General features: G+C 53.6%; 1 protein-coding gene across 6 annotated transcripts in view; it reads right to left on the reverse strand.

The window, feature by feature from the left end:
• The window catches only part of Sec22c (SEC22 homolog C, vesicle trafficking protein), a 17898-nt gene extending 7717 nt beyond the window's left edge, over positions 1-10181 (reverse strand). Inside the window, exons 1-4 of one of the 6 annotated variants that reach the window (XM_055601662.1) lie at positions 9776-9863; positions 5954-6198; positions 2599-2805; positions 630-793 (exon numbers count right to left, since the gene is read on the reverse strand). In XM_055601662.1, coding sequence (XP_055457637.1) covers positions 630-793; positions 2599-2780 — 346 coding nt within the window. In that variant the 5' untranslated portion in view covers positions 2781-2805; positions 5954-6198; positions 9776-9863. Of the gene's footprint in view, positions 1-629; positions 794-2598; positions 2806-5783; positions 5838-5953; positions 7270-9173; positions 9569-9775; positions 9864-10062 lie in introns of those variants that run through there. The other 5 variants (XM_055601658.1, XM_055601663.1, XM_055601657.1 and 2 more) reach the window with 5 other exon arrangements.
• Between the last annotated feature and the right edge of the window lie 3124 nt (positions 10182-13305).

The following is a 13305-nucleotide window of genomic DNA, read 5'->3' on the forward strand; positions in this document are numbered from 1 at the left end:
GCTGCGCTCTGGAGGCCTGGAACCACACACCTGTGACTGTCAGGCTGTGCTCAGAAGAGCTGGAACCACACACCTGTGACTATGAAGCTGTGCCCTAGAGGCCTGGAACCACACAGCCCTTCTGGCTGAGCAGGCCTTGTCAGCTTGCTGAGGGAAGGACCAAGATTTTCTCATAAACTGTGAAGAGCCAGAAGCTCTGACAAAATGAAGGAGTAAAATACTGCAGAAATGTGAAATCACCACAGAGGCTGGAAATATTTCCTCTACCTTCTGGGCTCATTCCCCAGGGAAGAACATCCCCTGAGTGGCTCTACCCAGAGCTGCTGTCAACAGAACTTTCTCCAAGTGTAAGACAGGGAACATCTCAGGGTGCTGGGCACATCCTAGACAGGTAACAGCCCTGGGTCACAGATCCTAGTTTCAGGGCCTGGGGCTAGCCTGCCCCTCCCCATAGGCTGTGAAGACCCAGAAAGTGGCTGTGGTAAGCCTCAAGGCCACTTCATTTGCTGTGGAGTCAATGTCATGTGGCTGCACCTGCCATGGCTTTCCTAGATGGGTAAAGCCAAACCTCAACTTCAATTTCTATCCACACCACGTGAGAAAAGAAAAGCAGGAAAGCAGCTACAAACCGAACTCGAGAAAAGCATAGGGCCGGGAGGCGAGGCCGAGGCAGGCGCTGTCATGCGACGCTATGAAGTCCCACCACAGGGCCTCCAGGAAGCAGAAGGCCATGGCTGCTGGGCACTGACGTGAGCAGATGGCCATGCAGGCCACATCCCCCGACGACAGGGAACTGGAAGAGAAAGCGACGTCTGAGCTGCCAGGAAGCAGACCACGCATCCCGGCTCTTCCTTGTTATTCATGCGTCTATTTCCTTTGCTTTAAAGACAAGTCTGTGTAGCCCAGGCTGGCCTTTCACTGACGACCCTCCTGGCTCAGCCTCCTGAGTGCTAGGGTTATAGGCACAGACTCGGCACACACGTGCACATACAGCCAAAACACTCACACACAAACAGCAATTTTAAATTTAAATTAATGTTTTTAAAGGAAAGACTAAGGCTGAAAGCTGGCTCAGCAAATAACGGTGCTTGCTGCCAAGGCTGATGCCCCACGTTAAACCCCCAGAATGCACACTGAAAGGCCGGATGTGGTAAGTGCACATGCAACCCAAGGACGCCTCGGGCAAAATGGGAGATGAGACAGAAGGGCGTGCTCAGACTCACAGGCTAGCTATGCGGACACACAGTCGGCAGAAACAAGTGGAAGTCCCTGACCTCAGCAGGGCGGGAAGACAGAACCAGGTCCCAGAAGTTAAGGTCAGCCCCCCCACGCATGCTCTGCCACTGGAATGGCCACGTAGGTGTGTACACATTCCTAGCGCGCACAGGCACTGGGGGTCTAGCCCTGGCACCATAGAAACACGCAGAACAAGAAAAATCAACAGTGTCTTATAGTCCTGTTTTTAAGAGTGGTTGTGATGTCACAGATTTCTTCCAGGAAAAGGGTGTCCTGCACAGACCAGATTCTCGGAGGCCGGTGTAGGAAGTGAGCTGAGGAGGTGGGATCAGCACCTCAGAGAGGGTGCCTGCTCCTCAAGGAGGTAGCTCAGGACCCCAGCCACCACCCTGCTGCTTGGCAGCACCCTTCGGCCCTCTGCCCAGCACGGTTCACCAGTTCCTTACGCTTTTATGATTCTGAGACCAAGGAGCCCTACAAGGACCCCCACTTCTCTGGCCAGTTATATTACAAAAAGGAAACGAGGGACTGGTGAATGCCACAGCTATTTAAGAGTCTGCCTTGGCCCTGAGGGCTTCTTGCTTCAAGTCTCAACACAAGAGAGGACTGAGCGCAGGAGCGGCAGACCTGGGGCCCAACTGGCTGCCCTCAAATCCTGGCTCTGCTGCTCACCACCCAGAGCCTCGGTTAAGCAGCCTGACCTCAATTCCTTCTGTAAAACACGTGCCCCTGCCATGTGCCCCATAAGCCACTGGAAGCACAGGAAAGCCATCAGGGTACACAGGCCTCACGGCCTCTAGCACCCACACTCTCCCTGTGGCACTCCCTGTTCAGTAATCAATAATCTGTTTCTCACTTACATTCTCTGCCCTCACCCATTTTCCTTCCCCTGTTCTGGCGTGGAAATGGAAAAACTGGGCTGGGGGTGGAGCTCAGTTGGTAGAGTGCTTGCATAAGCCAGGTGTGATGGCTCATGCTGGCAATCCCAGCACCAGGGAGGCAGAGGCAGGAGCATCACAAGTTCTAGACCAATCTCGGCTACAGTCTGAGAACCTGGCTTTGGGAACCTTGTATCGGGGCTGGTCCCACTCTCTCCTTTCCATTCCCTGGCATTTTAATAGTTCCCACTCTTCTTCCTTCCACTGCACCTAAGTGAAAAATCAAATGACTGAGAGGTGCCCCCGGGGACCCCCACATTCCCGGGTGCTCTACTGGCAGTGTGGATGGGGCCCTGAAGATGGGCAGCCGCTCGCTCCGTAGGCTGCCGTAAGTGCACACAACTGTGGCTGCTGAGAGCAAACCGCCTGTCACCCAGAAGCCGTTAGCAGTGCCACCTCACACCCTGGAAAGGTCTTCACTTACTACACATGGAAGTCACGACCAGCTGCAGAGCCTCGGCCTGGGTGCTGGGCCAGCCTCGGGGCTAAGGTCTTGAGCTGCCTCCTGCATTCCAGAAACTCCTGGGCGTGGTAGAAGTCAGTGGAGGCTGACAGGGGCAGTCCGTCTCTCACCCGTACTATGCTGGCGAAAAGGATCATGGACATGGTCCGAGTGAGGTCATGAAGACGCCTGAGGAAGCAAGGTGGCCTTGTGAGTGAGGCCGGTGACAGTGCCCAAGACCCATCCTTAAAAACGCAAATTACGTCCCCCATGTCACTCCCAACTCTGTACGCCCTTTTCTTCCCTCTTTGATTCGTAACCTTCCTTCTTGCTACTGAAGACTCCCTTCTGAGAAGTAAGCCAACTGGGACGGAGGAGGCGGGCAAGCAGGGCTAGCAGCAGCATTGGCAGCAGGCTGCAGAGTTCAGGGCCCTAAAGGGACAGGAAGTGGCCGGCACAGAGGAGGGGAAGGAGTACTAAGCAATTCAAACTCCACACGGGGAAGTGGAGGGGCACGGGGGAGCCTGGCCCGCAGTGTGGGACAGCGAGAGGCAGAAGGCGGCTGAGCAGAGAGCACATCCTCCACAATTTCTGCTATCTGATACAAAGCCAGTCTTCGAGATGATGATGGAGCCCCCACAGATGGCTGGAGGGAGTCAGCAAATCACATCATGGTGAGAGAGTAAACATTTGATCACACTGTGCGAACCCATGAAGAAACAAAAGGAAATTGATCTGGGCCTTGTGCTGCCTTTGGCAAATTAGGAAAAGGTACCTCTCAGGATGGAAGGAAACCTGTTAGCACGGCCAGAGCCACAGGGTTGGTCTATCTGCCACTGCACATCTGTGCGGGACACAGCGTGCACATCTGTGTAGGAGTCAGTCCCACACCCAGGTTGCCTAGGTGGCCAAACAGCTTTGCCTGGTCTCCCCATGCTACACGGCCCCCTTTGGGGTCCCTGTGCTGGGCCAGGCCAGTCAGCAGAGGGCGCTACAGGCTCTACAGCCCTCCCCCGCCAGTGACATGACTGCCACCCCTCCCCAGGAAGAAGTGCACCAACAGCCTGGAGGTCACAGCACCACCTGCCCACTTTTGTGTCTGCAATCCTGATTTTTAAAAACATTTGGGAGAAGTCCTGACTCAGCGGAAGAACACAAGATCAGCTTGAGAACAGAACAGGCCTGAGGTTCAAAACACTAACTCCAAACACGGGCCTCACGAGGTCAGTGCGGCCTCACATGGCACAAGCAAAGAAAATGAGAAAGACAATGAATCAAAATATGCCAGAAGCCGGGAGGTGGTGGTGCACGCTTTAATCCCAGCACTTGGGAGGCAGAGGCAGACAGATCTCTGAGTTCAGGGCTAGTCTGGTCTACAGAGTGAGTTCCAGGACAGCCCAGGCTACACAGAGAAACCCTGTCTTTAAAAAAAAACACATACATACATAATACATATACCTATATATCTATGTTTACATATATATGTCTCTATATAGATATAAAAATAGATATATAGATATACATACATACATATATATACACAAGAGCGTTAAGACAAGCCCAAGCATCCCAGTGTAGACACTTCCCATATGTTAATTGCCCGCCAAGCCTGCAGGGAGGAAATGGTGTTTCTGTGTTTCCGAGTGACAGTATCCCTGAGAACCAGTTTGGCCACTCTCAGGAGGATCCTGAGGTCTTTAGCTTCACCCTAAGACGTTTACTAACCAAACCTGTTTTTCCTCAATAAGGTAAACAAAAGTTCCAGCTGCTCCCAGCTCTGCTCAGCTGCGTGAGAGCTGCCAGGAGGGAAGCCTTAAGGTCCTTCCTGTGATTTGTGAACAAAGGCGGCATGATGAATCCACCATGTCTGAGGGGCTGAGGGATCAGACCCAGCCGAGGAAGAATTTTTAAAATATCTGTTTATTTTATATGAATGATCTGTTGTCATACACAGCAGAAGAGGGTCCCATTACGATGCCTGTGACGCGCCACGTGGGTGCTGGGAATTGAACTCAGGTCCTCTGGAAGAGCAGCCAGCGCTCTAACCACTGAGCTCTCTCGCCAGGCCTGAGGTAGAATTTTGAAGACACTATCTCCCGTCAGTAACAGGCACGCTGGGGTGGGATGTTGCAGCTCAGTGGCTGAACACCACTGAGGATGCGCAAGGCCCTCGGTGCTGAAGCAACTACAGTCCCAGAAGACTCAGAAGAGTTTATAACAAGGGAAGGGCTGACCTTCGTGGGGTTATGTTTCTCAACGTGGGGCCATGAGCTATCGCAAGACAATCTGTACTTGAGTAAAACGGCATGCCTAGCCCCGTGTGCTGGCGCATAACTGTCATCCCAGCACTCGGGAAGGGAGAGACAGAAGATCTCTGTGAGTTCAAGGCCAGCCCGGTCTACAATGGGACTCCAGGACAGCCAAGGCTACACAGAGAAACCCTGTCTCAAAAAACCAAAAACCAAAACCCTAAAACCACACACACCAAAAACGGAAGTGTGTGTGTCAAGCCTAGGAATCCTGCTGTCCCCCCCAGAGACTGAGAGGAGGATCTCGAGTTCTGAGCCAGCTTGGGCTACATATGAGACCCTGCCTCCAAAACCCTGGAAGTGCAAGGTAGCAGTTTTCCAGCCCTACTAACTGCAAATAAAACCCTGCACCTCAGTTACAGAACAATTGTGAAGAGGTTCTAAAAGAAGGCAGGAGGCAGATGGAAGCTCACAGGACCCTCTATGTCACACGCTCGAGACCGAGCGGGGGGAGAAGTAGCAACTCTGAGGAGCCAATGGCGACAGGGCTGGAGGAGCACAAGCCTGTCACTACAACAGAACCTGCCTACTGTACGCAGGATCAGGAGCGGGCAGCCTCAAAAGCCAGAAAAGCTTCACATTAAAAAGCTGACTGGGGTTGGAGAGATGGCTGAGTGGCTAAGAGCCCTGGCTTGCACTTACAGAGGACCCAGGTTCAATTCCCAGCACCCACATGGTGGCTCACAACCGTCTGCATCTCCAGCTCCATGTGGCCTAAGCCTTCTTCCAGCTCCAGTACTGCCCTCATGTGCACATACCTACACACACACACACACACACACACACACACACACACACACACTTAAAAACAGATCTAAAATTAGAAGAATGGAGGGGTCCTTATGTGTTTGCACACACCTTTAAAAGCCAGCTCTTGAGAGGCCAAGGCAAGTAGAACTACAAGGTGAACTGGAGAGAGGCCTGCTCTACGAAGTGGTCTAGGGAAGCCAGGAGAACCCTGTCTCAAATTAAACAGAAAAACTGAAGCACTCTGTTGACCGAGAAAGCTGGAATCAAAGGTCACATACTGGGCTGGATGTCAGTGAGGAGCTGAAGCGTGGGTGCGGGGCCTCAGGTCTGAGCCTCAGAACCGCCAACATCATCATCAGAGAGAGGAAAACCGGGAGCCGCACACTGTACGAACACCTCTGTGTAACGTTCTCAAGACCAGCCGAGCTCTGCAGCGAGGCCTCGTCTCAAAACTGAAGAGCTGGGGTGCCAGGCAGAGTCAGAGCACTGGCCTGGCATACAAGCCTCGGTTCAATCCCTAGGACTATAAAATAGATTAAAAAAAAAAAAAAAGTGAAGGGTCCCTGGTATTTCTCTGGGCATTATCTTTGCAAATTCCTGTGACTGTATTTCAAAAACTGAAAGAAAAAAGAGAAAGGAGTTAGCATCAAGTCTCCGTGATGGCTGTTAGCATCAAGTCTCCATGAGGGCTGTTTGCTTACAAAGCCATGTTTAACCATGGCCACATCAGGACAGCCCAGTCCATTAGCTGTGGTTCTGAGTGTGCGGGAGCCAAGGGACGCCTTCCTCCCCGGGAGCTCCACACCCACAGGGCATCCTAAACCTGGAAGATACTACGATAATGGTCAGGGTTCCTTACAAAGCTGCCTGGGAGACAGCTAACAATCAATTGTGTTAAACTTGAGCCAAAAGACACCTGCCATCCTAGTGCTGGAGTCTGAGGCAGCGCACGTTCAGGGCTGTCCTGGGTTCTGTGACGAAGCCCTGACACATCAAACAGAATAAACCTGCTTCTGTCAGCCCGGCCCCCGAGGGTCAAACCCCAGGACCCAAACGGTAGAAAGTGGGATCTGACCCCTGGAATGTGTCCGGATTTCCACCAATGTGTCATTGTACAGGTATACGCACACACACTTAAAAATACGCATTTTAGCTGGGCGGTGGTGGTACATGGACCAGAGTGGGTTCCAGGACAGCCAGAGCTACACAGAGAAACCCTGCCTCAAGACAGATACACAAACATATCTAAAAAGAACCGCTGAGCAGATGGATGAGGAACTACAAGTTATCTTATGTTGTCCACTGACACAGGAAATGAAGGTCTGCCATACTTCTGAACCACACTCTGAAGATTCTCACACAATAACCAGAGAGAGTACAGGGAGGCTTCTATGGGCGACATTCTGTGCAAGGAGAAGCACGGGTGACGACCGCCATGTCCATGCTCGTGTTTTATGCAACACATCTTTTCTGTTGTAGTTTCACTTTTGTTTGTTTTGTGTTTGTTTAAGACAGGGTTTCTCTGTGCAGCTCTGGCTGCCCTGGAAACGCACTGTGTAGACCAGGCTGGCCTTGAGCTCACAGAGGTCCATCTGCCTCTGCCTCCTAAGTGCCGATATTAATGGTGTGCACCCCCACTGCCACCACCCCCCCACTGCCACCCCCCACTGCCACCCCCACACCCACCATCACCACCATCACCACCATCACCACCACCCCCATCACCCCCATCACCACCATCACCACCATCACCCCCATCACCCCCATCACCCCCATCACCCCCATCACCACCATCACCACCACCCCCATCACCACCATCACCACCATCACCACCATCACCACCATCACCACCATCACCCCCATCACCCCCACTGCCACCACCACCCCCACTGCCACCACCAACGCCGCTGCATCAGCTCCTGCCTCGGGTTCCAGCCCTGCTGACGTCCTGCCCTGACGTCCTCCAACGATGGACTATGATCTGGAAGTGTACGCCGCCGCCAAAGAAACCCTTTCTTCCCCAAGCTGCTTTTTGTTCCCGGTGTTTCGCTGCAGCAATAGAAACCCTAACTAATGGGGTAGAGGAGGACAGAGAAGCTGAACCGGATAGGACGTGACTAACATCACAGCCATCCCTCTGCACTTGACCTCAGCCAAAAGGCTGACAAGCAATTCAACTGCCCTCTGTATTTGTGGGTACTGCAGCTGCAGATTCAAGCAACCCCAGATGGAAAATACTAAAAAAACCAAAAGCAAACCTGTATCGGCAGCTGAACGCAGTTTCCCAGACAGTAGCATGTAGCAGCCACATACACAGCACTGCACAGATGTTCTAATTAACTCGGGCATTGTCCGAGGCACACAGAAAAATGTGCACACTGCCCACAGACACAGCGCCATTGTGTGCAATGGCTGAGCCCAAGCCCCCAAGCACGCAGAGGGACTGGACCTTCATACGGATGACACTATTAAGTGCAGAGAGCTTCCCTCCACCCACTACTCAGGGATTAGCAGGGAGAAGCAGGCTTCAATCTCAGACTTCATATTCTTTCCATGGCATTCCCACCTCTGAACTGAAGCTTTGGGCTCACAGCTACGGTCTCTCTAAAGCGTCCTTCTCCAGACCAGTCCTGCTGACAGCTAACTGGAGGCTGGTGTGAGACTCAAGCCTGTAATCCCAGCACCCATGAGCTTGGGCTACAGCGAGACTGTTTAAGACAGAAAAATCTCTAATCAGACATTTGCTAGTAAGAGGAAGGGCCCAAGGTTACACCTGTTACAACTGCCCCTTAAGAAGCAGAGTGGTGCACGCTGTAAATCCCAGCACTCGGGAGGCAGAGGCAGGCAGATCTGTGGGTTTGAGGCCAGCCTGGTCTACAAATCGAGTCCAGGACAGCCAGGTCTCTTGCTACACAGAGAAACCCTGTCTCGAAAAACAAACAAAAAGCAGAGTATGGTGGCTCATGCTCCTAATACCAGCACTTGAGGGAGCATAGGCAGGAAGATCTCGAGTTCAAGGTCACCCCCAGCTAGGTGGCATGTTCAAGACCAGTTTAGGCTACCTGACAGCCTGTCTAAAGAGAACAAAGGGGGTGGGTGAGCATCTTGGTGGAACTCAGTCACCTGCAATCCCGGTACTTGGGAGGAAGAGAAAGGCAGATGTCAGGGTCAGCCTGGTCTATACAGTAAGTTTCTGACAGTCTGGGCTATGGCGAGACCTTGTCTCTAAAATGAAATAAACCACTTCTCTTTGCTGTGTAGTCTAAAGTGAGCTGCCCTGTCCGACCACGCACCACCTCTATCACCCGGCTTGATCTGAAACACTGTGGGACCTCAAGATGTCCACAAAACATGTAACTGGTTCTTCCCCAGAAAGCCACCATACGACTGAATCCTGCATGCCAGTGAGACCACTTAGAGCTGCCCGGCTTTCACGTCCCTAACAGACGCTTTACCCAATAAACTCTCTGCGAAGACTTCTACAGACATTTGCCCTACCCGTTGGTCTGCGCTGCTGTTGCTTTCGTTTTTCTGCTCTTGTCGCTAGCCACACCAACTGAGTTGGGCATGCAGGCCACCACGCACCTGATCCCAGAACCTGGGGGGCGTGGGCAGAAGGACCCCACGCTCAAGACCAAACTCGGGTTATACGGACCCGTGTCTCACAAAACCACAAACTGTACCAACTCCTTTCCTCAGCGGCGACACCCTTCCTCCCGTGGCTTTGACTTTTGGCAAGCCCGACGCCCGCCCTGCTCTGTAGGTTCTTTGTCCCGGGTTACCCAAGTCCAGAAAAGTTGGAGCAGGGCTGACTAGGCCTTGAAGAAACCTGCTGCAAGACCAGCAGGCTACGGAGAGTTCGCTCTCCCAAGGAAAGAAGCAGCCGCCAGGACTAGAGCTCAGCTTACTGAAGGGACCCACCGCCCCGCCTCTCCCGAGACACGCCCCGGGCCCGCCCCGGGCAGCGGGCGCAGCGGCAGCATCCCCGCGGGGACCCGGCGCGCAGGGTCTCGGCCTCGGCGGAGTCCCACGGCCCGAGCTCCCCGGTGGCCCGGGCCGCGCCCGCGCCTCTCCACGCCCGCCTGGCCCGCCAGCCTCACCTCGCCCCGCGGCCGACCTCCGCCTCGGCCCCCGCAGCCCACCCGGCGGCGGGGTGCAGGTCACCCGCGGCCGGGCTGCAGGAGGTAGGATGCGGTGCGCGTGCGCACGCCCTGAGCGCCCATTCGCTGCTGCTAAGCGACGCTCACACCCAAACCGACCAATCCTGGGGCGTCTCTGCGGTCCGGTTGCCCACACTCGGGAACGGCGAGAGCCTCAGAGGCCCCCTCCCGCTGCGTCCCACCGCCCTAGTCTCGCCCGCTGGGCTGAAGGCCCACGCGGGTCTCACCCCGAGAGGTGCGAAGAGGCTTCGGTGTCCCCTGGATGCCGGGCCAGCAGCGGACAGGGCTGTTCTCCGAGGCGCCCAGGCCCCGAGTGACACTCCTTGGGCGTGGGTTCTTGCAGGCTACGCAGCTGGACAGGAGGCCCGAGATAGAGGATCCGAAGAGCACAGCCTCTTGCCAGCCTGGAGGAGGTGCCAAAGTCCGACCCCGGAGCGACACACCCTCGCGGTTAGGTTAGGAGCAGATCTGGTAGCAAAGTCAGGTCCTTACTGTTGTGACAAGTGCTGAGCACCGCTGTGGGCCGCTCAGTGTGAATACGGCGAGGAACTCCTGACTCGAGAAACCAAGTCAAGAGGAGGGTAGAGTCAAAGCACCAGGCAGGAAAGCGGGTGTCTAAACACGAGTCGAGCTTTAGAGAAGCATGGGTTATAAAGAGAATTTAAAGGAGCATTTGGCTTGGACTATGGGTTCAGGGAATGCGTCCCCCAGTCGCCGCCCATCCGGCAAAGGAGAGTTGGTGTGTTTCAGACATTCCTGTGCAGAGCACTCCGTGGGGCTGAGGAAGTAGCTCTGTTGACAGAAAGCAGGGATAGGCCCAGTCCCCTCCCCATGGGACAGAACTTCAAGCTCTGCAGCCTTCTGAACTCGGAACTTGTATCGGTGACTCCCCACGCCCTGGATCTCAGGACCTCAGCTTCTCACTGAGGTTACACCAGCTTCGCTGATGCTTCAGTTTTAGATTTTGAGACGGGGGTCTTATGTACCCCAAGCTGACCTTGAACTCGCTGTGTAGCAGACTGTGACTCTCAAGCTGATCCTCCTGCCTCCACTTCCTGGGTGCTGGGGTTACCGATGTGTGCCTCCATGACCAGTTTATGTGGGGCTGGAGCTCGGCCCACGGTTTTCTGCCTGCTAGACCAGAGCTCGACCCACTAAGCCACCTGCCCGGTCCCAGTCAGTGTTCCGGATTCTGAGGCCAGGTGCCAGTCAGTGACGCCGAGAACTGGCTCCCTTGGTGCCCCAGCGTGTGGTCTCTCAACCTCTGTGAGCACATTCTCCTAATCCGACTTTACCATGTAGGCAGAGATAGCCTATTAGCTCTGTCTCCGTGGAGGAGCCTCCTACAGGCGCCAGCATGCCAGCTGGACACACAGGTTGTGTCCCATGGAGAGACCTGAGCCGGGTGAAGACTTCTGAGCGGCATTTCTTTTGTGGGTGGAAATGGAGGCAGGCTTATGTAACCACAGACATTATGAAATTAACAAAGGAAGGCTTGTAGTAGTCTGTGATAGCCTTTGGGCATTACTGTGTCCTGGCATTCAAGTCTTGCCACAGTCCCCTCCCACACTGAGTCGGGGCAGGTCTGTAACAAGCCTCCACAAGGCTAGGTTATAACATTCACAAAGGAGAAAAACTGGTAGACAGTGGAGACTGACAGTCCTGTCCCCTAGGTGCCCTGTCTAGGTAGAGGAAACATAGACCTATAACATTCTGGGTTGAGGCAGCGTCGTGCCTCGCACCTGTATTCTCAGCCTTCAGGAAGCATCTGCAGGAGCACTGTCATGAATTTGAGGCCAGCCTGCGTGAAATCGTGAATTCTAGGCCAGCTTGACTACAGTTTGAGACCCTATTTTAAACAAATCAGTAAGGCTAGAGAATGGCTCGGAGATTTAGAGTGCTCGTTACTCTTGCAGAGGACCTGGATTGACTCCCTGGGTTCACACAGTGGCTCTCAACTATCTGTAACTCCAGGAGGGTTTGACAGCCTCTCCTGACATCCACAGACATCAGACAGACACGAGCTGCAATGCAGTTCTGCAGATGAACCATTCATACACATAAATAATTCTAAAATAAATGTTTAAAAGAACAAAAGTAGAAAACTCCAGGTTGGGGCGTGGCTCCTGTGGTAGCATGTTTATGAAGTGTGCATGCATGAAGCCATGGCCTCTGTCCCCGGCACCATAGCCATATCTGTAGTCCCAGCAACTCAGACATACAGACAGGAGAATTAAAAGTGCAAGAACATCCTTTGTGAGACACTCTCTTAAAATGGAAGTAAACCAACAAAATAAGGTCTTCTCACGTGTGGTGGAGCCTTGGAATGTTAGTGTTTGGGATGTGATTTAGACGGAATGTTCCTTCAGCTTCTACCTGGCACACCTGATGAGTCTCAGGCACTACTGTAGAATGCAATGGGAAATGGGTGAGTGTGCCACACCTGCAGTCACTGGCCACTCATGACCACTGTCACCTTCAGAGGCTTTCCATGCCAAGCCTCTTCAGCTCTCCACCCCCATAATCTCCACAGACATATTCCTGTTAAAATCATTCCTCCACTCTGAGGGCAGAGTGGTACGAAGCAGTCTCCAGCTGCTCTTCATGGCTCCGCTTCTGCCCATCCTGTCCTCTATAGAATCTCTGGGAGAGTCCTGTCGTGGAGGCCTGATGCGGGAACTTGAGAAGCAAGGAGCTCTGAGTCCTGACTCCACTCAGGCAAGTCATCCCAAATTCTCTTATTGGATCCCCATGCTGGGAAATGAGGAAGCTGCTGCTTTATAAGCCTGAAAGGGGCAGGCATACCTGCTGCAGGGCAGGGGGTGGGGGAGACCAAAAAACTCCAGGGAGTCCTCAGGGTTCCCCCTTAAATGAAGTTCTAAAGCCACATTGCCCTGGCTTAGAGTCTGACGGTCATCGTTGGCCAAGAGGACTCGGGAAAACGCATCAATGGAGAAAATAGTACTTTATATGGGTGTCAACAAACAATGCGATTTCATAACAATTTTTTACTCATGTGTGTTCAATCTCCTGGAGCTGAAATTACAGGTTTATGTTTATGTAGGGCTGGGATCCAGTCCTCTGCAAGAGCAGGCACGGTTCTTGACCACTAGAGCCCCTGGTATGCATTTTCTTACTCCCCAGAGAGAATCTAGGCCCATTCAAGTACCTTGAGGATAAGAGAAAAGCTAATATTAGTGCTTTCCGGTTTGATCTGGCTGGAGGCAACGCCCTCAGTTCCCATTGCACTGGGAATTAGAGCGCTTGGGGACAGGGAATTAGAAGGCTTGGGGACAGGGACCTAGGCTGACGGAGGGGACGCGAAGCCCTTGGCCATCAATCATCAGCCAAGTCCCGCCCCCAGAGCAGCGCAGACTGCGCAAGAGCAAGCCTGCGGGTGCTGGCGCACCCAACCACAGGCGACGCCCCGCCCCGCTCCGCCCCGCCCCGCTCCGCCCCGCCCCGCTCCG

Source organism: Psammomys obesus, unplaced genomic scaffold (assembly GCF_907164565.1).
Source record: "Psammomys obesus unplaced genomic scaffold, mPsaObe1.curated_primary_1811, whole genome shotgun sequence".
Classification (NCBI taxonomy): domain Eukaryota; kingdom Metazoa; phylum Chordata; class Mammalia; order Rodentia; family Muridae; genus Psammomys; species Psammomys obesus.